The 26,040-nt window shown below is 45.0% G+C and overlaps 1 protein-coding gene across 5 annotated transcripts in view; it reads right to left on the reverse strand.

The window, feature by feature from the left end:
* CIT (citron rho-interacting serine/threonine kinase) overlaps positions 1-26,040 on the reverse strand; it is a 195,000-nt gene that overhangs the window by 160,840 nt on the left and 8,120 nt on the right. For all 5 annotated transcript variants that reach the window (XM_008004911.3, XM_008004908.3, XM_008004906.3 and 2 more), the window contains 2 exons: positions 14,578-14,753; positions 7,126-7,227 (listed from right to left, as the gene is read on the reverse strand). In XM_008004911.3, coding sequence (XP_008003102.2) covers positions 7,126-7,227; positions 14,578-14,753 — 278 coding nt within the window. The remainder of the gene's footprint in view (positions 1-7,125; positions 7,228-14,577; positions 14,754-26,040) is intronic.

The following is a 26,040-nucleotide window of genomic DNA, read 5'->3' on the forward strand; positions in this document are numbered from 1 at the left end:
AAGTACAGGTTCTAGGAGGGGCTTCTGGAAGAAGTGAAATCTGATCCAACCCAGAAAGAGAAAGAGGAGTTAGCAAGGTGAACAGGGAAAGAGTGAACGGCATGCAAAAAGGTCAGAGGCAAGGTCAAAGAACCAAAGGAAGTTCAGGATGGATGTAAGGTAGAAAGAGAAATAGTAAGTGATGAGGCTGGAGGCAAGCGCAAGAAAGGCCTGGTAAGTCACGTGAAAGAGGGTGGACTTCATCCAGAGGACAGCAGGGAGTCTTGAAGGGTTTCAATAGCGGGATGTCTTCGCTGCAATATGTGGAAGACCTGGGAGGAGGGCCAGACAGATGGCAGCGAGAATACTTCGGAGGTTATCACAGCAATGCAGGGTAGAGAAGATGGAGGCTGAAACCCACACAGCAGGGCAAGACTGGAGAGAAGAGACAGCCAGGAGGGATATACCATAGGAGGCAGAATCCTGTTTTTTTTTTTCACTGATTTAAAATGTATCTTCAAGGCCAGGCGCCGTGGCTCACGCCTGTAATTCCAGCACTTTGAGAAGTCGAGGCAGGCAGATCACAAGGTCAGGAGTTTGAGACCAGCCTGGTCAACATGGAGAAACCTCATCTCTACTAAAAAGACAAAAACTAGCCAGGCATGGTGGTGCACGCCTGTAATCCCAACTACTCAGGAGGCTGAGGCAGGAGAATTGCTTGAACCCAGGAGGCAGAGGCTGCAATGAGCCGAGATCACGCCACTGCACGCCAGCCTGGGCAGAGCGAGACTCCGTCTCAAAAAAAAAAAAAAAAAATTAATGTTCAACTGCCAGGGGAGCATGATATGTAAGTTTCCCCAAACTTCAAATGTTTGTTGATGTAAAAGTGGCCAATAGATAGGATGGAATTTCAGGACTGTACAGTACCAATATAAATCTAGGATCCCTTTATCTTGCAACAGAATAGGCTTCCAGATTCAGAATTTTTCAGATTTCAGAAAAGTAAAGGTAAAGTGATACATACACTTTTTTTTTTTTTTTTTTGAGACAGAGTCTTGCTCTGTTACCCAGGCTGCAGTGCACTGGCATGATCTTGGCTCACTGCAACCTTCACCTCCTGGGTTCAAGTGATTCTCCTGCCTCAGCCTAAGGAGTAGCTGGGATTACAGGCACCCACCATCACACCTGGCTAATTTTTGTATTTTTAGTAGAGATGGGGTTTCACCATGTTGGCCAGGCTGGTCTTGAACTCCTGAACTCAGGTTATCCACCCACCTCGGCCTCCCAAAGTGCTGGGATTACAGGCATGAGCCACCGTGCCCAGCCATACATACACTTTATATTATGTAACACCCTCAGTAGGGTCTGGGACATCACCTCGTAATCAAACACATTCATAATTTTATAGTAAAATGTGAAGTCACACTAAAGGGAATGAATAAAGACTAAAAAGAGCCTTAAGACAGCTTGGATCAAGTTTTGCCAAAAACTGAGTTGAAGTCAGATTTTGTTGATAAACAAGTAATAAAAGAACCTGAGGTTATTCAGAACTCTAGGTATTTCAGAATTACAGATAAGGGATGGCAGAGGTATGATCATATCTTAATTTCCAAGCTAAGTTTGCGCTTTTATGTGAAAACTATACCCTTAGCAAGCATTTTACTCTAAAGTAACAAAGTACCTGAGAAGAAAATGGAGACAAGAAAATATTAATAATTACAAAATCCCATCAGTAATACCCAATTGAGCTACAAAAGAAGAGAGTAAAAATGTCATCGACCCAAGTAGCAATGTGCTGAGGCAACCAGAACTCCGAAAAACAGCTGCATTAAGAACCCTCCCAGGCTGGGCACGGTGGCTCACACCCATAATCCCAGCACTTTGCGAGGCCGAAGCAGGCGGATGATGAAGTCAGAAGATAGAGACCATCCTGGCTAACACGGTGAAGCTCCATCTCTACTAAAAATACAAAAAATTAAACGAGCGTGGTGGTGCGCGCCTATCTATAATCCCAGCTACTCCGGAGGCTGAGGCAGGAGAATCGCTTGAACCCGGGAGGCGGAGGCTGTGGTGAGCCGAGATCACGACACTGCACTCCAGCCTTGGCGACAGAGCGAGACTCCGTCTCAAAAAAAAAAAAAAAAAAAAAAATTCCATCTTGCAAGATGGCGGATGGAAAAGCTGAGTAGAAGCTAAGGATGCTGATGCCAGTGGTGAGATCAATGGGGAAGCCCCCTACATCTGGGAGCCTGTCCTAGCATAGAAATCTGCAGAGAGTCCCAATCTGAGAGGTACTCCAGGAAGACTATGCCCAAGCAGATGTCCACAGCAGTTAAATCCACAATTAAGAAGACAAAAGTGACTGGACGCGGTGGCTCATGCCTCCCAAGTGCTCATCCCAGCACTTTGGGAGGCTGAGGCGGGCAGATCACCTGGGGTCAGGAGTCACAAACCAGCCTGGCCAACATGGTGAAACTCTGTCTCTACTAAAAATGCAAAAAGTAGCCAGACATGGTCGTGGGCACCTGAAAATCCCAGCTACTCAGGAGGCTGAAGCAGAAGAATTGCTTGAACCTAGAAGGTGGAGGCTACAGTGAGCCAAGATCCCGCCACTGCACTCCAGCCTGGTAAACAGAGCAAGACTCTGTCTCAAAAAAAAAAAAAGTCCAGGCGCAGTGGCTCATGCCTGCAATCCCAGCACTTTGGGAGGTGGAGGTGGGTGGATCACGAGGTCAGGAATTCAAGACCAGCCTGGTCAACGTGGTGAAACCCCACCTCTACTAAAAAATACAAAAATGAGCCAGGCGTGGTGGCACATGCCTGTAATCCCAGCTACTTGGGAGGCTGAAACAGGATAACCTGGGAGGCGGAGGCTGCAGTGAGCCGAGATCATGCCATTGCACTCCAGCCTGGGTGACGGGATGAGACTCCATCTCAAACACACACACACACACACACACACACACACACGGAAGAAAAAGGAAAGTTCTTTCTACTATGACAAAGCTAGGTGGTGGTAATAAGAATGGTGACATCAAAGTGAGAAATCATCAAAATGCCCAGACAGTACTCTCCTGAAGATGTGATTTGAGAACTGTTCAGACATGAAACAAAGCACTACCATCAACATGTAAGAAAACTACATTTGGGCATCCCTGCTGGGGCTCCTCTGATCATCCTCACTGGCCACAGGGAAGGCAAGCAGTGGTTTCCCTGAAGCTACTGAGCAGTAGCCTGCCACACAGACCACTAAATCCTCAACTGAGTTCCTTTACACAGAACACTGAAAATTTGTCAACGCCTCTACCAAAATGGACTTTAATGGTGTGAAAATCCCAAAGCATTTCAATAATGCTTACTTTTAAGAAGAATAAGCTGCCTGAGACTAGACACCAAGAAGAGGAGCTCTTCAACTCAGAGAAGAGAAATATGAGTTTATTGAACACTGCAAGGTAGACCAGAAAACTGTGGACTCTCGACTTTGGTTCAAAAAGCAAAGCCCTTCCTAATTCCAGGACCTCTTAGATTCTGTGTGGCATTGAAAATGAAGTTTATCTTCACAAGTTAGTGTTCTAAACCTCTTGCAGAGCTCTAATTAAAATATCTAAAACAGGCTGGGTGTCGTGGCTCACGCCTGTGATCCCAACAATTTGGGAAGCCAAGGAAGGAGGATGGCCTGGGGCCAGGAGTTCAAAACCAGCCTAGGCAACCTAGTGAGACCCCAGTCTCTGAAAAATTTAAAAATTAGCTAGGCATGGTGGTTTGTACCTGTTGTCCCAGCTAATCAGGAGGCTGAAGCAGGAGAATCACTTGAGCCCTGGAATTTGAGGTTACAGTGAGCTATGATCATGCCACTGCAACAGAGACCTCATCGCTTAAAAAAAAAATACGTATCTAAAACAACAATAACAAACAAACATGAACCAAAACAAACAAAAGCCCTATTGTTTCAAGGGAACTTCTTTTCCTTTTTTTTTTTTTTTTGATAGGGAGTCTCACTCTGTCGCCCAGGCTAGAGTGTAGTGGCATAATCTCGGCTTACTGCAAGCTCCGCCTTCTGGGTTCACACCATTGTCCTGCTTCAACCTCCCAAGTAGCTGGGACTATAGGCACCCACCACCGCGTCTGGCTAATTTTTTATATTTTTAGTAGAGACAGGGTTTCACCATGTTAGCCAGGATGGTCTCGATCTCCTGATCTCCTGATCTCATGATCCACCCACCTCGGCCTCCCAAAGTGCTGGGATTACAGGCGTGAGCCATCACGCCTGGCCCAAACTTCTTTTCTTAATAAAGAAGCCTGAGGCTAGGCACAATGGCTCATGCCTGTAATTCCAGCACTTTGGGAGGCCAAGATGGGTGGATCAACTGAGGTCAGGAGTTCAAGACCAGCCTAACCCACATGGCGAAACCCCGTCTCTACTAAAAATACAAAAATTAGCTGGGCATGGTGGCATGCGCCTGTAGTCTCAGCTACACAGCCGGCTAAGACAGGAGGATCACTTGAACCCAGGAAGTGGAGGTTGTAGTGAGCCGAGAATGCACGACTGTACTCAAGCCTGGGTGACAAAGAAAGATTCCGTCTCAGAAAAAGAAAAGAAAAAAAGAAAAGGCGCAGTGGCTCACACCTGTAATTCCAGCACTTTGGGAGGCCGAGGCGGGTGGATCACCTGAGGTCAGGAGTTTGGGACCAGCCCCACCAACATAGCGAAATCCTGTCTCTACTAAAAATATAAAAATTAGCAGGGTATGGTGGCATGCACCTGTAATCCCAACTACTTGGGAGGCTGAGGCAAGAGAATCACTTGAACCCAGGAGGTGGAGGTTGCAGTGAGCTGAGACTGAGCCATTGCACTCCAGTCTGGGTGACACCAGCCTGGGTGACAGAGCGAGACTTTGTCTCAAAAAAAAAAAAAAGTCCGTTAATACATTCAAAAATGAGAAGCTCCCTAAGATGCAGAGAGCACAAGGTAAATATTGCATCTGCAACAAATGTCCTGGAACACCAGCAACCCTAGAAACACACCAAAGTCATCTGTGAAGATGAGGGTTCCATGTCCCAAGTCTCAAAGAAGGAAAGCTTCTAAGGCAATATTTAAGAAAGGGTGTTTCAGGCCATACACCTAAGAGCCATGGCATTGGTTCTGAAGGCACATGTGGTCAGTCAAAGCCAGTCTTCCAATAGATTCGTATGTGAATGTCCTCACTCAGAGGACAAGGAAAACTTCTCTCCAGGCACTGGGTTCTCAACTAATATGAAACCAAGACAAATAAACTTATTTATTTTAGGTCAGAAATAAAAGCAGCAAATTCCTCAAAAACTGGCCAGTAGAAGTTTAAGATACGTGGGAGTTCATCTCTCTCGTACCTTTTCTCTCACGTGAGCCTGTTTATCTCCATTCAGGGTAACATGACAGTCTTCTTTTGAGGGCTGAATCAGGAACAAAAATTGTTTCTAGGATACACTCTTTAAATTTAGGAATTTAATCCCTCAAGAACCTAAACAAGGCCCTAAAATGAATTTTAGCATTTTATTACTATGATATATACACATCAGGGAAAATTATGCCACTGCTCAAAGAATAAAGTAGACCTGCGTGACTGACGAGGAAGAAAGGATGTCTGGGATACACTGGTGAAAGGCAACAGCAAGCTGGAGAGCCAAGCATAGAGTAACATACCATTTTTACAAAGCAACTATACACATGAGGATATAGAAGTATCCCCCACCGGGGCTGGGCACGGTGGCTCACACCTGTAATCCCAGCACTTGGGAAGGCCAAGGCAGGAAGATCGCTTGAGCTCAAGAGATCAAAACCAGCATGGGCAACATGGCAAAACTCCGTCTCTACTAAAAATACAAAAATTGGCTGGGTACGGTGGCTCAAGCCTGTAATCCCAGCACTTTGGGAGGCCGAGACGGGCAGATCACAAGGTCAGGAGATCGAGACCATCCTGGCTAACCCGGTGAAACCCCGTCTCTACTAAAAAATACAAAAAACTAGATGGGTGAGGTGGTGGGCGCCTGTGGTCCTAGCTACTCGGGAGGCTGAGGCAGGAGAATGGCGTAAACCCGGGAGGCAGAGCTTGCAGTGAGCTGAGATCCGGCCACTGCACACTAGCCTGGGCGACAGAGCGAGACTCCGTCTCAAAATAAAAAAAAAATACAAAAATTAGCCAGGTGCAGTGGTGTACACCCAGGAGGCTGAGGTGGGAGGATTGTTGGAGCCCAGGAAGTTAAGGCTGCAGTGAGCCATGTTCATGCCACTGAATTCCAGCCTGGGTGGCAAAGCGAGACCTGGTCTCAAAAAAAGAAGAAAAGAAAAATATCCCCACCATGCTCCCACAGAGCATACTTAAGGGTCAGAAAGGAAGAGCTTATGTAACCATTTAACATTTCTTCCCCTAGGGAAGAGGATTAGAAAATAAAACAGAGGGACTGGGCAGAGTGACTCACGCCTATAACCCCAACACTTTGGGAGGCTGAGGCAGGTGGATCATTTGAGGTCAGGAGTTTGCGGCCAGCCCGGTCAGTGTGATAAAATCCCATCTCTACTAAAAATACAAAAATTAGTTGGGCGTGGTGACATGCACCTGTAATCCCAGCTACTTGGGAGGCTGAGGCAGAAGAATCACTTGAACCTGGGAGGCGGAGATTGCAGTGAGCCGAGATTGTGCCACTGAACTCCAGCCTGGGTGACAGAGCGAGACTCTGTGTCAATAAAAAAAGAAGAGAAAAGAAAATGGGGGGCTTTCCCTTCAACTTCATGCATTTCTACAGTGTTTGCATTTTCTTATCACAACCATGAATTATTATCTTTTTTTTTTATCCTAAGCAAGCTAACACAGGAAGTTTTTAAAAATTAAAGCAACATTCTCTTATATGTAATAACAGACTATTCCCCCAATAAATGATTTCCTATTATTGCCTTAAAGCCACAGCTACAATATGCAACAATCAATGAGGCTGTTTCTAAATGGGTTAGCTCTTGATCTTCATAAAGAGGAAACCAGGGAGACACCTGTAAGGCAAGAAAGCCTTTGAATGAATGAGACCACATGGGCAAGAACCACATTCAGTTTTACCACAGGCATCTGAGTGTCAGAGTGTTAGGCTAATTCCAGAGAGACAGATGAAAAGACTCACCAGATAAAGGTGATTTTTGTCCTGAAAGGCATACTGTAATTGGGGGATCCACGGGCTTGTGCTTCGAGATAGTATGTTCCGCTCTTCCTCAAAAAATGAAACCTAGGAAAAAAAAAAACTGCTTAGAAAATTATAAAAATTAAGTGTGAGAGGGGGAAAAAAGTATTTTCCTCTGTCTTTATGCCTAAACAGATATTTCTAGCTTAAAAAAAAAAAAAAAGAAAAAGAAAAGAAAAGAAAGAAGAAGGAAGGAAGGAGGAAATGAGGGAGGGAGGGAGGGAAGGAGGGAAGGAGGCAAGGAAGGGGCTGTCACTTAGCCCAGAACTGCATAAATCTCAATCATTCACCTACTTTGGTCACAATTTTTGCCAGCTCCATATATTACCTGCTCAATTCTTTAACGTATTTCTTTAAACTCCCTTTCTTTAAATGTAAATATTTTTCTCTTCCTTTTCTGTTCCTGAACAATTCAGTCCTAAAGCCACTCGCTGGTATGGAACAAGGTAAGCAACCATACTGGTTATGGGGAGAGTCACGGTGGCCCAGGACAGGGTGCCAGTCCCAAGCAACGTGAGGAGGGTGGCACCCACGTGTGGGCGCAGCCCAATACCACAGGCCCACACAGGGTGAAGAAGACATCCACGTGAAAGGGCAACTTATCTGGACAGAGCAGATTATCTGGACCCACCAAGGGGAGGTGGGATACCAACAAAGACAGTAGATTGGATGCACACAGATGCATAAAATAAGTAAACATATTAAGAGTATAATGTCAGAGAAGAGAATTACAAACATGGAAAGGGTGAAAACTAAAATGAACCCTGTGAAGTTGGATTGGAACTGGGGGTACTGGTGTGAACTCATGGTTTTCCCTTTTTATTTTTGTAGAGACAGAGTCTCTATGTTTCCCAAGCTGGTCTTGAACTCCTGGCTTCAAGTGATCCTCTTGCCTCAGCCTCCCAAAATGCTGAGATTAAAGGCATGAGCCACTGTGCCCAGCCACAGTTTTCAATATATAGACATAGATATACAAATATAGATGTAAATGTATGTGCGTGTGTGTGCGTGCGTGCACACGTGCACGTGTAGGTGGATATATACTGTATATACAGTATATGTATATTCCTTAGTGCTGTCCACTGAAAGGGGTCTGGGAGTAGTGACACCCCAGTAGCAATGAAAATACCCAATGTCCAGATCTCGGCCTCTAAACACCATTGTCCACTGAAAGGAAAAGGGCTCCTCTGAGAAATGACTGATGCCAGAGCCAGGGCAGAGAAAGTAAAATTACCAAAAGAACCTGAACATCTTGCTATACCAGAAAGCAGGAAAGTATTCAATGAATCTTGGAGACAAGTGAAAAGGACACAAAAGCTAACCAAAAAAGGTTCTCAGTGGCCAAATTGGGAACAATTTAAGTATAAAACTCGTGACAGAAATGGATTATAACTCACTGACTGAAATAGGAAAATGCAAGTCCACATAGATACAAAATATTTCCATCATTTGAAAGTAACTCTCCAAAAAACACTTTTTTAATTACAAAGGAGGCTGGGCGCAGTGGCTCATGCCTATCTTCCCAGCGCTTTGGGAGGCCAAGGCAGGAAGACTGCTTGAGGCCAGGAGTTAGAGACCAGCGTGGACAACATAGTGAGATCCCATCTCTACAATACAAAGATTAGCTGGGTGTGGTGATGTGCGCTTATAGTCCCAGTTACTCAGGAGGCTGTGGCAGGTGGATTACTTGAGCCCAGGAGTTCAACGCTACAGTGAGCCAAGATCGCACCACTGCACTCCAGCTTGGGCAACCAAGCAAGACCCTGTCTCTAAGAAAAATAAAATAAATAAAATTACGAAGGAGGAAGGAGTAACTCCACAAGCAGAAAAGCATAACCGCCATCACGTTAATCAAGTGATCAAAGTGAGCATCAACATGAATATGATAAATTGAAACTGAGAGTCTCCTGCTTGGATGCAATAAGAACAGAGCATCTTGTTGGGAGGCTGAGGCAGGAGAATGGCGTAAACCCAGGAGGCAGAGCTTGCAGTGAGCTGAGATCCGGCCACTGCACTCCAGCCTGGGCGACAGAGCAAGACACTGTCTCAAAAAAATAATAATAATAATAACAGAGCATCTTGTCTGTGATATTCCAGCCAAAGATCAAGACCCTGAATCTAAACATGAGCAACATCAGACAAATTCAGATTTTACAAAATAACTGGCCTATAATCATCAGAATTGTCAAGGTCACGAGAGTCCAGGAAAAATCAAAGAACTGTTCCAGATTGAAGGAGACTAAAGAGACAGGACAATTAAGTGTCACGTGTGATCCTCAACTCGATTGTTTTATTCTAAAAGACATTATGGGGGCTGGGCATGGTGGCTCATGCCTGAAATCCCGGCACTTTGGGAGGCCGAGGCGGGCAGATCACTTGAGGTCAGGAGTTCGAGGCCAGCCTAGCCAACATGGTGAAACTCCATCTCTACTAAAAAATACAAAAATTAGCTGGGTGTGGTGGCGTGCTACTTGTGGGGCTGAGGCAGGAGAATCACGTGAACCCGGGAGGCGGAGGTTGTGGTGAGCTGAAATCTCACCACTGCACTCTAGCCTGGGTGACTAAGCGAGACTGTGTCTTAAAAAAAAAAAAAAAACACTGTGTAAATCAACTGCTTAAAATAAATTATATATATATGCATATATATGTAAATATATTCTATGCATGTGTACATATATATTTCTGTGTATATATATTCTGTATGCAATATATATTCTATGTGTATATACATTCTGTGTATGTGTATATTCTATGTATATATTCATTGTGTATCTATCAAATGGTTTAAGAAAAAAAGTTGTTTATACTGTATGTGATGGTTAGTCTTGTGTCAACTTATAATCCTAGATGATTACATATCTATCTCCTACTGGTTCCATTTCCCTTAAGAACCCTGACTATACTGTACTTGCAACTTTTCTATAAATTTGTGATTGTTGGCCAGGCGCGGTGGCTCACGCCTATAATCCCAACACTTTGGGAGGCCGAGGCGGGCAGATCACTTGAGGTCAGGAGTTCAAGACTAGCCTAGCCAACGTGGTGAAACGTCATCTCTACTAAAAATACAAAAATTAGCCGGGCATGGTGGAGAGAACCTGTAATCCCACCTATTCAGAAGGCTGAGACAGGAGAATCATTTGAACCCAGGAGGCAGAGGTTGCAGTGAGCAGAGACTGTGCCCCTGCACTCCAGCCTAGGTGACAAAGCAAGACTCTGTCTCCAAAACAAAAACAAAAAAAATGGTTACTGTTTCAATTTTTTTTTTATTTAATTTTAAACTATAAAAATTGTTTAGGTTATTGTTAGAACAAGTTACAGGGGATTTGTTTATTTGTTTGTTTGTTTGTTTTGTTTTAGAGACAGGGTCTTGCCATGTTACCTAAGCTGGTCTCAAACTCCTGGGCCCAAACCATCCTCCTGTCTTGGCCTCCCAAAGTGCTGGGATTACAGGTGTGAGCAAAGTTACGGGTTTTGATATGTTAGTTAATATTAAACTATTAAATATTTTTACACAGGTTGTCCATGTACTACCTAAAATCATGAGATTTAACACTACCAGAGATAAATCTAACGCATTTGGGAAACAGCAACCTAACCCCAGTAATTTACTACACCTGATGCTGATCCTTCTTTTGTCTGGCACATAAAAGGTGTCCAAGGAAGGCTGAACTGAACAGTCTACACCTTTGCTTGCTCACCACTGACTCTGTCTGACCCCTGAAGCTTCCATTAAATAAGCAGTCTCCAAACAAAAAAAAAAATTAAAAATAAATAAAATAAGCAGTCTCAGCCAGGAGGCGTGGCTCATGCCTGTAATCCCAACACTTTGGGAGGGGGAGATGGAAGGATCACTTGAGGTCAGGAGTTCAAGACCAGCCTGGGCAACATAGGGAGATCCCACCTCTACACAATTTTTCTTTTTTTTTTTTTGAGATGGAGCGTTTGCTCTTGTTGCCCAGGCTGGAGTGCATGGCATGATCTAAGCTTACTGCAACCTCTGCCTCCCAGGTTCAAGTGATTCTCCTGCCTCAGCTCCCGAGTAGCTGGGATTACAGGCATGTGCCACCACACCCAGCTAATTTTTTGTATTTTTAGTAGAGATGGGGTTTCTCCATGTTGGTCAGGCTGGTCCCGAACTCCCAACCTCAAGTAATCTGCCTGCTTCGGCCTCCCAAAGTGCTGGGATTACAGGCGTGAGCCACCGCGCCTGGCTCACAAAAATTTTTTTTAAAGTTAGTTGGGGGCTGGGCACAGTGGCTCACGCCTGTAATCCAGTACTTTGAGAGGCTGAAGTGGGCAGATCACTTGAGGTCAGGAGTTCGAGACCAGCCTGGCCAACACGGCAAAACTCTGTCTCTACTAAAAAACACAAAAAACATTAGCCAGACATGGTGGTGCCCACCTGTAGTCCCAGCTACTAGGGAGGCTGAAGCACAAGAATCACTTGAACCCAGGAGGCAGAGGGCGCGGTGAGTGAGATCGAGCCACTGAACTCCAGTGGACTCTGTCTCAAAAAAATAAAAATAAAAAGAGTTTTTAAAATAATAAAGTGGGTCGGGCACAGTGGCTCACACCTGTAATCCCAGCACTTTGGGATGCCGAGGCAGGCAGACCACAAGGTCAGAAGTTCGAGACCAGCCACCTGACCAACATGGTGAAACTCCCCCCTCTACTAAAAATACAAAAATTAGCCAGGTGTGGTGGCAGGCACCTGTAATCCCAGCTACTCAGGAGGCTGAGCCAGGAGAATCACTTGAACCTGGAAGGCGGAGGTTGCAGTGAGCCGAGATTGCACCACTGCACTCTAGACTGGGCAACAGAGTGAGACTCATTCTCTAAATAAATAAATAAATAAATAAATAATAAAGTGAACCGGGTGTGGCAGCACATGCCTATGGTCCCTGCTACTTGAGAGGCTGAGGCGGGAGGGTCCCTTAAGCCCAGGAGTTTGAAGATGCAGTGAGCTATGACCGCACCACTGCATTCCGGCACAGATGACAGTGAGACCCTGTCTCTAAAATAATAGAAACAGTCGGCCAGGCGTGGTGGCTCACGCCTGTAATGCCAACACTTTGGGAGGCCAAGGCAGGGGAATCACGAGGTCAGGAGATGGAGACCATCCTGGCTAACATGGTGAAACTCCGTCTCTACTAAAAATACAAAAAAATTAGCTGGGCGTGGTGGTGGGCACCTGTAGTCCCAGCTACTTGGGAGGCTGAGGCAGGAGAATGGTGTGAACCCGGGAGGCGGAGCTTGCAGTGAGCCGAGATTGTGCCACCACACTCCAGCCTGGGCGACAGAGCAAGACTCTGTCTCTAAATAAATAAATAAATAAACAGTCTCTGAGGACCCCTTCCAGCTGTCAGAGAACCTGGGCAGGTGTGCGGGCCTCTCCCAGGAGAGGCCTCGGACTTGTCTGCAGAACAGCATCCCTCCCTCCTCTCGGGCGCTTCGTTTCCTTTGCTCCTTGTGCTGGCTTCCCTCCTCTCATGCCCTTAAATTCCAAATGGCTCAGTTAAGGACCCTACTTTTCTTTTCTATGCATCCTCTTAAGGAATGAATAGGCGGCTTTAGTTAGCGCCTGTATGTGTATAATTTTATAAGCCCCCAGCCCACACTTCCACACGGTCATTTCAGGCCATTCGCCCGGAGGAAGGCATACCTATTTGAATGTCTCTATTGTTTGCCTGCCGTGTGGTCTATTGGATTATTTTCTTTTTACATGCACTATTTCCCATCAAAAACATAAGTATCACAAGGTCAGGGCTACATGTAATGCCTCTTCCCCAGGACCTAGAAACATACCAGACACAGCAGATGCTCAGGTAGTGTGAACTGATGAGACACAGTTCTTTCTCAGGAGCTGGGAGGCTGAGTGAGCATCTTCCACTCCTCTCTTCCAAATTATCTGCCATGTCGTCACTTTTCCTTTCTATTATGTTGCTCACATTTTATTGCTAAACACAGAAGCCACTCTCAGATCCTGACAAGCAGCTTCCTGCCCTCCACCGCTTCTCTGATTGGAGGGCACACAAAGTCACTGAAGTCCACAGGGCCAGACTGTGATCCCAACCTCCTCCTTCCAGAGGTCTAAATAATCCCCAACAGCCTCACAAAGTAAACTGCAATTCAAAAACTGGTTCTTGGGGGAATGGGGAGGTATTGTATAATGGATAGAGAGTTTCCGTTTGGGATAGAAAAGTTCTAGAAATGGATAGTGGTCATGGTTGTACAACATCATGAATGCATTGAATACCACTCAGTTGCACATTTAAAAATGGTTAAAATGGTACACTTTATGTTATATATATTTTACCACAATTTTTTAAAAAAAGGTTCTTGAGTTTCCCACCCATTTCCCCCTCCCCACCCAAATGTCCTCATTTCGCCATTTCCCAGTCTGTTCTGAACCACTGAACACACACACACACCCCCACACACACACTTGCATAGCATTCTAGTACTCCAGAATGTCACACTTCTACCCAACATGTTCTCATCACTTCTCTCTGCCCAGAACCTACATTTCTCCCCATCAGTGAGAACTGTCCCTAACTGTCCCTTGCTCACCCACAACATCTCCCCTCACATCACCGTTAATTAATTTGCTAATTGCTCTCCCGCTTCTGTGATACTTTAGCTGGTAAGCACCTGCTTTATACATTTGCATATTTCCTCCACTTTCCAAGGTTGTTTTTAAACCCTGCAAATAACAGCCATGGGACTTCTATTCCTTTTGCAAGCTTCCTGCAGAGCTGGGTACATTATCAGACATATCATGTGCACTAAAATGTCTGTAAGTAATAAATTACTCTCTGAATTCCAAGGCTGATGGCCATCTCTCTAAAACACAGCAAAAGAATCAATGTCGAGAGACTGTAGCCTTGTTTAAAAGAAAGAAAAATACCACAACAAAAAAGATAACATTCTACCTGCTCTCAAACAAGCAACTCCCTAGCCACATAACAAAGAATTTTATTTGATTTCTTCAAAGGCCTGTTTTAAAACCAAATCCATATGCCCACAACACAAATATCTAAAGCGTGTACAAAAGCAATGCGATTCACCCCACCATATGTATATCCTGAGTCCCCAGCTAGCGGTCATAAAAGATCATCTTAAATTCATTAGTTAAAAGGCCAACTTGGTACTGAAATAAATCACCACTATAGAAACATGATATATCAAGAGGAATTTGTGAGCCTTCAAAATTAGCCAACATCAGTTCAAGAAGATGAGCTAAGAACACAAGAGACCTCTTTGCCCCAACCATCATTAAATATAGTCACAGAGGAAAACGTGCTCGATCCTAGATGCAAGTGCAGCAGATTCTCATCTTTGCAATGAACACTCCGGTACAGAAAGTGGACAAGCATGATGTTAAAATCCTCCTACCTGCTCCTGGGCCAATAAAGCCTTCTTCTTCATCACTTTCATAGCATGGATGTCCCCGGTTGCTTTCTCTCTCACCACCTGCACTTCAGCAAAGTGACCACAACCTACAAGACTTCTGACTTCAAAGTCCTTTGCCGAAGGCTGGAGCTCCTGTAACTCAGCTATGGTGTCGGAATCTGCAAAAGATGCAAGAGTTATCCCCAGGTAAATAAAGCATGCAAATATATGCATCTTTATGAAAGAAAAAAAAAAGAAAATAGCGTTCGGATAGCTTCCCTCACTGTCAAAGACATTCACTTTCTCATCCATCATGAATAATTATAAAATCAGTACAAAAGTGTTTTTATATGTTAAGTTAAAATTAAGGGCTCCAGAAATTCCAAAGTACAGTTTCCATGGCAGCTACAATTTGAATCCCATAGACTCAGAAAATAGGGAGAGAGGATACAAATTATGTTTTCCTTCTTCCTCTCTGAAGGCTGCAGGGCAGTGTTTGGTCAAGCATGCTTATCAGCATTTAGACTGGTTTACAGTGTGACATAGTCAACAAGAGTCTAATTTAGACCAACTTGGGACCTGGCTTCCAGGTCATGCCATTCAAACTACATGTGCTTAGTTTTATCCCACTAGCCCAAGGTTCATCTTCCTTGGATTGTATCAGTAATGCCTTCGTAGATTTAATATGTGGCAGTGCTTAAAGGGGCAGAGGGGGCTGGGCATGGTGGCTGACACCTGTAATCCCAACACTTTGGGAGGCCTAGGCAGGTGGATCACTGGAGGTCAGAGTTCAAGACCAGCCTGGCCAACATGGTGAAACCCCATCTCTACTAAAAATACAAAAATTAGCCAGGTGTGGTGGTGCATGCCCATAATTCCAGCTACTCGGGAGGCTGAGGCACAAGAAACACTTGAACCTGGGAGGCAGAGGATGCAATGAGCTGAGATCGTGTCACTGCACTCCAATCTGGGTGACAGAGTGAAACTCTGTCTCTAAAAAAACAAAGCATGGAGGCCGGTCACAGTGGTACACCTGTAATCCCAGCACTTTGGGAGGTTGAGGTGGGCGGATCACAAGGTCAGGAGATCAAGACCATCCTGGCTAACATGGTGAAACCCCATCTCTACTAAAAAAATAAGCCAGATGTGGTGGCGGGCACCTGTAGTCCCAACTACTCGGGAGGCTGAGGCAGGAGGATGGTGTGAACCCAGGAGGCGGAGCTTGCAGTGAGCCGAGATTTTGCCACTGCATCACAGCCTGGGCGACAGAGCAAGACTCCATCTCCAAAAATAAATAAATAAATAAAAATTAAAAAAAAAAAAAAAAGCATGGTAGGCAGAAGGGCTTAGCACTCAGAGAACCAAATGGGGCCCTGACATCTGCTCTGCAGGGCTGACATGCCACATGTCCAAATGGATTTGCAACTATCTTTTTCTTACCATACAGTCTCATTCTTTTTCCAAGTCTAATCTTTCAGTCGGAGATCCTCAACGTATGAAGTATGGACTAAATGGACAGCAGATTTGGAATCTAACATGTTTATTAACACTCTAGATACACTGATCTGATACATCGCTAGATGTGCGATGATCCTAATGACCTGCAGGAATGAAGGGGAGCAGCAGTGGCTGACCCAAAAATTTAATCCTGCACATTACAAGGGAACAGCATCATATACAGGCATTACACAACATGGGCAGGCAAGCAATTCTTATAATCAAAATTACCCTGAAGAATCCGGCAGAATGATGCCACACTAAAGACCAAGGGACTGTCTTAAAATCCCAAACACACACTGGAATCTTCTGGAACTGGAAGGGATGGCCATTTCAATGGCTGGGCAGCAGATAAGGTTAGCAGTTACATTCTAGAGTCATACTCAGTCCTGCAAGTGGCTCACCCAATGAGACGGACTTGGTCCATCAAAGGGAAAAGCCATTTCATACCACAGTCAGTGACTGGCATTTTAATGAGTTGGCCAATGTCATTTTTTTCATTTTCTTTTTTCTTTTTTTTTTTTAAGAGACACAATTGGCCAGGCATAGTAGCTCACACCTGTAATCCCAACACTTTGGGAGGCCGAGGTGGGTGGATCACCTAAGGTCAGGAGTTCAACATGGTGAAACTCCCATCTCTACTAACAATACAAAAATTAGCTGTGCATGAGTGGCTGCTTGCAATCCCAGCTGCTCAGGAGGCTGAGGCAGGAGAATCACTTGAACCTGGGAGGTGCAGGTTGCAGTGAGCAGAGATCGCACCACTGCACTTCAGCTTGGGTGACAGAGACTCCACCTCAAAAAAAAAAAAAAAAAAAAAGAACATGATCTTGCTCTGTTGCCCAGCCTGGAATGCAGTGGTGAAATCATAGAATCATAGCTCACTGCAGCCTCGAACTCCTGGACTCAAGGGATCTTCACCCACCTCATTCTCCCAAGTAGCTGGGACTATAGTGCACACTACCATATGTACAGGTAGGGTCTCATTATGCTGCCCAGGCTGGTCTCAAACTCCTGGACTAAAGCAATCCTCCCAACTTGGCTTCCCAAAGCACTAGGATTACAGGCATGAACTATCACACTCAGCCTGCAACTGTAACTGGTCTTGCCCACCCTCTTCCTTTGTTACACAGGTGGAGCTGAAATCTCTTGGGTCAAAGGCATATATAATGAGTGCCACGGTATTAGAGTCTTCTCAGCCACAGACCCCACCCCTCACTTCAGCAGTCATCCTGAATACACCTTCCCTTGGTCCCTTGGGGAACCAGGCAAGAGTGCTGGGTGGATCCACATGAAGTCGTGACCACTGTAAAAAACAAATCTAGGGCATCTACATGGGGAACGCCATGAAGAAGCAAAATTAAAAGCTATACAGTATTTTCCTTTTGCCCTGACAATGCTGTAACAAGCCCGTCTTCCTTCCCTGTCTCTTTCCAAGTTTCTTTCAGATCAAGTATTTGAGTTTTGAATTATAATTCCCCAAAAACTCGCTGGATTGAAGTGGATTTTCTTATTGCTCATACACAAAGTCAATCTCTCCTAATTCTTCATTGTGGCTTGGATTGTTTACAAAGTTGCTTACAGCGGTGTCCAACTTAATAACTGGGTCTGTCACTGGCGACCACCAGGTATCTCAGCTGCACAAGGAGACAGACCACGTTGCTTTGCAGGCAAAACCACGACAATACTATCTTGGAATTCTGAGAAGCCATTTCAAATCTCCATTTCTTTACCTAAAGACTTTTGGATTATTAAGGCAAACAGATGAGAGGCTACATTCAAGCCTATGATTATTTAAAAAAAAAAAAAAAGACCAGTACAATGGCTCAGGCCTGTAATCCCAGCACTTTGGGAAGCCCAGGTGGGTGGATCACCCGAGGTCAGGAGTTCAAGATCAGCCTGGCCAACATGGTGAAACCCCATCTCTACCAAATACAAAAATTGGCTGGGTGTGGTGGCACATGCCTATAATCCCAGCTAGTCGGGAGGCTGAGGCATAAGAATCACTTGAACCAGGGAGACAGAGGTTGTGATGAGCTGAGATCAAGCCACTGCACTCCAGCCTGGGGGATAGAGTGAGATTTTGTCTCCAAAAAAAAAAAAAGAATTTCACAACTTCTCTCTATACCAGCTACTTCTGTGACCCTAAAACCGTCACATCACTCTTCACCCCTGTGCACTTTTAGCTGCAGTATCTAAGGGCCCAGTGGGCATTGAATATTGAGGCACTGAGGTAGAGATAAGGACCCAAAGCACTGTGAAAATGCAGTCATAGAGCCAGGCGCCATGGCTCACGCCTGTAATCCCAGCACTTTGGGAGGCCGAGGCAGGTGGATCACCTGAGGTCAGGAGTTCAAGACCATCCTGGCTAACATGGTGAAACCCCATCTCTATGGAAAATACAAAAAATTAGCCAGGTGTGGTGGTGCATGCCTGTAATCCCAGCTACTTAGGAGGCTGAGGCAGGAGAATCGCTTGAACCTGGGAGGCAGAGGTTGCAGTGAGCTGAGATCACGCCATTGCACTCCAGCCTAGGCAACAAGAGCGAAACTCCAACTCCGTCTCAAAAAAAAAAAAAAAAAAGAAAAGAAAAGAAAAGAAAAGAAAATGCAATCAGAGAATAACTCTGTCAGATATCATCTGGACCCAAGAGCAAAAGCCAACATAGCGGGGTGTATTGCTTCCTTTTTTGGAACATGGTAATTCAACCTTTCAATTTCTAGGAATCATCCATTGTCTACAGAAATACTTGCACATGTGCTCAAAAAAGAATATACAAAGATGTGCACGATAAAAACTGTTGTAACAGAAAAATAATCAGAAACCACCTAAAGGTTTATCAACAGGAAAGTTGAAACAGCCTACAAGTCTGCCCATAACAAGATGGCTCAGTCTCCGTTAGAACACATATTCCTTACAGGCAGGAGTTTTCTCTGGTTTAAACAAACCAAGATGAGAGGAGGGAGACAATTTGAAAAAAATAACTATTTGAAAAAATAACGTTTGTTTGTTTGTTTCTGGGATGCAGTCTCACTCTGTCGCCCTGGCTGTAGTGCAGTGGCGTGTCTTGGCTCACTGCAACCTCCGCCTCCAGGGTTCAAGCAATTCTCATGCTTTGGTCTCCCGAGTAGCTGGAACTACAAGTGCCCACCGCACCCGGCTAATTTTTGTATTTTTAGGAGACTGGGTTTCACCATTTTGGCCAGGCTGGTCTTAAACTCCTGACCTCAAGTAATACACCCGCCTCGGGCTCCCAAAGTGCCAGGATTACAGGCGTGAGCCACCACACCTGGCCACCTTGGGGTATGTTTTTAAATTTCCATAATAAATATTTTTAAGGCACACACAAAATTGGAATACTATACAGCAATCTGTTAGCAGTGATTATCTCAGGTAAGATTTGGAGGGACTTTTCTCTTACCATGTATGTGATGTGCTATAATCTAAATGTTTGTGCCCCTTGCCCCCGCAAAATTCATGTTGAAACATAATCCCCAGTGTAATACTATTACGAGGTAGGACTTTTAGGGGCTGGCCACAGTGGCTCACACCTGTAATCCCAGCATTTTGGGCGGATCACTTGAGGTCAGGAGTTCAAGACCAGACTGGCTAATATGGTGAAACCGCTACTCTACTAAAAATACAAAAAAATTAGCCGGGCATGGTGGCAGGCACCTGTAATCCCAGCTACTCGGGAGGTTGAGGCAGGAGAATCACCTGAACCTAGGAGGTGGAGGTTGCAGTGAGCCAAGACTGCACCACTGCACTCCAGCCTGGGTGACAGACCAAGACTCTGTCTCGAAAAAAAAAAAAAAAAGAGGTAGGACCTTTAGGGAAGTGGTTAAATCATGAGGGCTCCATCCCCATGAATGGGATTAGTCCCCTTAAAAAAGAGGCTGACATTGGGTTGGGCGTAGTGACTCACACCTGTAATCCCAGCACTTTGGGAGGACAAGGCAGGTGGATCACGAGGTCAGGAGTTGGAAGCCAGCATGGTGAAACCCTGTCTCTACTAAAATAGAAAAATTAGCCTGGCATGGTGGTGCACACCTGTAGTCCCAGCTACTCAGGAAGCTAAGGCAAGAGAATCACTTGAACCAGGGAGGCAGAGGTTGCAGTGAGCAAAGACCGCGCTACTGCACTCCAGCCTAGGCAACAGAGCAAGACTCTGTATCAAAAAAAAAAAAAAAAAAAACGGGGCTGACATTATCCTTAGCAAACTAATGCAGGAACAGAAAAGCAAATACCACATGTTCTCACGTATAAATGAGAGCTAAAGGATGAGAACACAAGGACTCAAAGAAGGGAACAACAGACACTGGAGCCTAGTAGAGGACAAAGGAAGGGAGGAGGGAGACAATCTGAAAAAATAACTATTGGTTACTAGGCTTAGTACCTGGGTGACAAAATAATCTATAACAAACCCCAAGACAAGTTTACCTACATAACAAACCTGTACATTTACCTGTGGACCTAAAATAAAAGGTTTTTTGTTTTTTGTTTGCTTGTTTGTTTTTGAGACAGAGTCTCACTCTGTTGCCAGGCTAGAGTGCAGTGGCGCAATCTTGGCTCACTGCAACCTCCGCCACCCAGGTTCAAGCAATTCTCCTGCCTCAGCCTCCTGATTAGCTGGGACTACAGGTGCAAGCCACCACACCTGGTGAATTTTTGTATTTTTAGTATACAGACAAGGTTTCACCATGCTGGCCAGGATGGTCTCGATCTCTTGACCTCGTGATCTGCCCTCCTCGACCTCCCAAAGTGCTGGGATTACAGGCATGAGCCACCACGCCAGGCCAAAAGTTTTAAACATTAACAAAAAAAAAAAACCACAGGCTGAAGGAATCATGTTTGCCCCTTCTGCCAGGTGAAGATGCAGCAAGAAGGCGCCATCTTTGAAGCAGGGAGCCATCACCAGACACCAGATTCGCCAGTGCCTTGATCTTGGACTTCCCAGTCTTCACAACTGCGAGCAATGAATTTCTATTCTTTATAAATTACCAAGTCTAAGGTATCTATTATCATAGCCCGAACAGACTCAGATACACATTTAACCTTCTATATTTAACATTGTATTGCATATTATGTTTGCAATAAGGAAGAAAAAAAAAACAACTTTTCAAAAGTTATCATTTGCTATTAGAACTAAAGCTGTAAATATATGAAGGTGTTATCTAGAGTGGATATAGCTGAAATGGTAGTAATTCAGCTACTGTCAAATTGCCAGTAACAGCCCAACTTTGACAATTATCAACACTTTTCTGTGTAAGTTTTTTTGTTGTGGTGGTGGTTTTGGATTTTTTTTTTTTTTGAAGGGGGTGTTGTTTTGTGTTTTGAGACAGGGTCTTACTCTGTCACCCAGGCTGGGCACAATCTTGGCTCACTGCAACCTGGCACAGGCTCACTGCAACCTGGCACTCTGTCACCCAGGCTGGGCACAATCTTGGCTCACTGCAACCTGGCACAGGCTCACTGCAACCTGGCACTCTGTCACCCAGGCTGGGCACAATCTTGGCTCACTGCAACCTCCACCTCCCAGCTTCAAGCAATTCTCCAGCCTCAGCCTCCCAAGTAGCCGGGACCACAGACGTGTGCCCCCATGCCCCGGCTAATTTTTGCATTTTTTTGTACAGACAGGGTTTCACCATGTTGCCCAGGTTGGTCTTGAACTCCAGAGCTCAAAGATCCGCCCACCTCGGTCTCCCAAAGTGCTAGGATTATAGGCATGAGCCACTGCACCTGGCCTCTGTGCAAGTTTTAATATCACACTGCTGTATATTTTTTACACAAATTGTCTGATACTGTGCTTAATGTTTGACATTTATTTTGTTCACTCAGCAATACACTCATTCAACAAGTATTTATTAAGTACTTAACATATGCTAGATACTATTTTAGGTACTGGGGATGTAAGAGACATTAAGAAAGACAAAAATCCCTTCCCTTCCCTCCCTTGGCCCAAGGCTAGGGGTACTTCTGCTGGAGATATCCTTCAGAGCTACCCTCTGTTCTATTTTCTCTAACAGTCCCCAAAGAAAATCTCCATCCCTATAGGAAGATTCAAAAAACCTGGGCAGAAGCAGCTGCTGGACCCTTCTCCACATGGAAAAACAAAGCTTACATTCCAAAACAGACACTCAAAAAGGGGAGGAAAAAAAACATAATGTAATCACCCATTTTCAATCATGGCCTCTTAACCACTCCCCAGGAAACCTCTTCAAACATATGAAACATTTCCCTGGAAGAGAGTTCTATTAGAAAAACATCTACATTCCACCAAACCAAGTCTTCTGATCACTGTATGGTTCTAGATAATTCACTGCTCTTAAGTAACCAGAGGACAGCCTCAAGACTAATGAAGGTGCCTGCAGATGGCTCAGTAAGCTAGCCTCGTCGCATAATTTCCTTCCCCTCCCACTCCCTACTTATAAATTTAAATATTCAAAAAAGAAGGCGGGAGCTTATTCAAACAAAAACAGAATGATGAACAAATATCTCAAGTACATTTTGAAGATATACAATATATTAAATGTTGTTGAGGTTCAGAGTTATGATTACTGGGTACCATTTACTGTTTCCTATGGGACAGGCAACATGACAACTCTGGTCTGTGCATTAACTCATTCAATCCCAACACAGCCTCACTAGATATACATTATTCCCACCGGGTGCGGTGGTTCATGCCCGTAATTCCAGCACTTTCGGAGGCTAAAGCAGGCGGATCACTTGAAGTCAGGAGTTTGAGACCAGCCTGGCCAACATGGCAAAACCCCATCTCTACTAAAAATAAAAAAACTAGCTGAGTGTGGTGGTGCACCCCTGTAGTCCCAGCTACTCAGGAGGCTGAGGCAGGAGAATCACTTGAACCCGGGATGTGGAAATTGCAGTGAGCTGAGATTGTGCCACTGTACTCCAGCCTGGGCAACACAGCAAGACTCCAAAAAAAGGATTTACATTATTCTCGTTTTGCAGATGAGAAAACTGAGAACAAAGTACATGTAAAATACCGAAGGGCACTATAGTGAATATATGCTGATTCTTTTCTACTCAGCATCCCCGGCTCCTTTGCATAACCACGCATCCCCCATCCCATGAGGTGCTGGTAATCACACTGCCCTGACCCCTTTGGGCACTCCAACAAAACCGATCACAATACTTCACCTCCAGGAAGACAAATGACCCAAAGCAGAGCCAAGTTAGAATCTTCCCTGGGATTGTATTAACCTAGATAAGGGAAGATAACCATTGGGCAGGGTGTGGTAGCCAGTCTCCAAAAATAGCACCCAATACCCCAGTCCTCTTGGACTTGTGTAGTTTCCTCTCAGGTGGAATTTGAGCAGCCCCAGAGCATGCATCAAACAATAGAATGCAGTCAAAGAGATCCTATGTTCCTCCTAGGATAACCCCTAAGAAAGCCTGGCAGCTTCCACTTTTGTGTTTTGGAAACCCTGAGCTACCATCGAGGCTGTCCTACTAGAAAGACCATGTAGCTCAGAGGTCAGCAAGCCTTTTCGAAATGGGCCAAACAGGAATTATTTTGGGCTTTGTAGGCCATTTGATCTCTATCACAACTACTCAAATGCTGTTGTGGGCTGGGCACAGTGGCTCATGCCTGTAATCCAAGCATTTTGGGAGGCCAAGGTGGGAGGATTTCTTGAGGCCAGGAGTTTAAGACCAGCCTAGGCAATCTCGCAAGATCCCATCTCTGCATAAAATTTAAAAATTAGCCGTTAACGGTGGCATGGGCCTGTAGTTCTAGCTACTGAGGAGGCTGAGACAGGAGGATTGCCTGAGCCCAGGAGTTGGAGGCTACAGTGAGCTATGATTGTGCTGCTGCACTCCAGCCAGAGTGAGACTTTGTCTCTAAAACAATAAATAAAATGAAATAAAATGCTGTGAAAGCAGCCATAGGCACTGTACAAACACATGGGTGTGGCTGTTCCAGTAAAACTTTGTTTACAAAATAGGCAACACAGGCTGTAGTTCCTTGACTTCTGATGTAGAGACCACATAGAGGTGCCATGTAGACAGCAAAAGGCCCTGAGACTTCATGAAGAGAGACAGGCCCAGCTGGGTCCAGTCTCCCAGCCAGGGCACCAAACAGTGAGTAAGCCCTCTCACACATTCCAGCCCAGGAGAGTCCCAGGTGACGGCAATCCTGGCCAATGTACTACAGAGCAGAGGAATTCCCAGCTGAGTCCAATCAACTTACACACACGAGAGGTAATACAATAACTTTTTTTTTTTTTTTTTAAAGACAGAGTCTCACTCATTGCCCAGGCTGGAGTGCAATGGTGAGATCTTGGCTCACTGCAACCTCCACCTCCCAGATTCAAATGATTCTCCTGCCTCAGCCTCCCAAGTAGCTGGGATTACAGGCGCCCACCACCACACTCAGTTAATTCTTGTATTTTTAGTAGAGACAAGGTTTCACCATGTTGGCCAGGCTGATCTCAAACTCCTGACCTCACGTGATCCGCTGCCTCAGTCTCCCAAAGTGCTGGGACTACAGGCATGAGCCACCGCGCCCAGCCACAATGACTATTGTTTTAAGTCACTAATATTTAGGGTGGTTGGTTGCACAGCAATGTTGTACAAGGCGGGGTTTCTCAAATTCAGCACTACTGGCATTGTGGGCTACATAATTCTGTGTTACAGGGGCTGCTTTGTGCGCTGTAAGGTGTTTGGCAGCATCTCTGGCCTCACCCATTAACTGACAGTAGGACCCTCCCCCCAACCTCACACACCACCATCCCCAGCCAGCTCTGACAACCGAAAACATCTAGGGGGCAAAGTCACCCACTGGTTGAAAAACACTAATGTGAGAGTATGAAACTGGGACACCAGCAGTCAACTGCCCCATCACATGGAAGTCAAGCAAAGTCAGAAACAGGGTGAAGGCAAGGCCGATATATGACTTCATAGGCCCTAGGTACTTTTGCCTTCCTCAGCCCCTTCCTCCATTAAAAACAAAAAAGAATTCAAAAATTATGTTTCATGGGGCCAGGCATGGTGGCTCAACGCCTGTAATCCCAAAGCTTTGGGAGGCTGAGGTAGGAAGACTGCTTAAAACCTGGAGTTTGAGACCAGCCTGGGTAACATAGTAAGACCCTATCTCTACAGAAAAAAGCAAAAATTAGCTGGGCATGGTTGTGTGAGCCTGTAGTCCCAGCCACCGAGGTAGAAGGACTGCTTGAGCCTAGAAGGTTGAAACTGCAATAAGCTGTGATATACCACTGCACTCCAGTCTGGGTAATAGAGCAAGACCTTGTCTCCAAAAAAAACAAAAATTTTATTCTATGACTACATTGGTATAAAGATGAATGTAATCCAGAATCATTATACATTATTACATTCATTTTCTCCTGTAATTTTAAAACAAATTAAAATTTAATTCAGTTAATTAAAACTAATTAAATTCATTAAAATTAAATATCACAGGTCCTAAGCACCGTGCCTACATTGCCTAATAGAAAGTCAGTCGTGAGTGAGTATAAGCATGAGGTCACAGGGTATTATTGAGGTTTCTGGAACCAGCTATGCCTAAAGTTAAAACTTAACTCATTCCTGGATTTCTCAGTTTCATGAGCCAATAAATTCACTCTTTTATTCACACAGGGTCTCACTCTGTCACCCAGACTGGAGTGCAATAGCACAATCATGGTTCATTAAGCCTTGACCTCTCGGGCTCCAGTGATCCTCCCACCTCAGCCTCCTGAGCAGCTGGGACCACAGGTGCAAGCCACCATACCCAGTTAATTTTTGTATTTTTTGTAGAGACAGGGTTTCACCATGTTGCCCAAGCTGGTCTTGAACTCCCAGGCTCAAGCGATTTGCCCACCTCGGCTTCCCAAAGGGCTGAGATTATAGGTATGAGTCACTGCACCTGTCCTAAATTCAGTCTTTGAATTGAGTTTGTCACTTGCAACCAAGTAGCCCAACTTACCTGGTCTCCCAGCTATAAGAGGT

This window comes from Chlorocebus sabaeus, chromosome 11 (genome assembly GCF_047675955.1).
Source record: "Chlorocebus sabaeus isolate Y175 chromosome 11, mChlSab1.0.hap1, whole genome shotgun sequence".
In the NCBI taxonomy this organism is placed as follows: domain Eukaryota; kingdom Metazoa; phylum Chordata; class Mammalia; order Primates; family Cercopithecidae; genus Chlorocebus; species Chlorocebus sabaeus.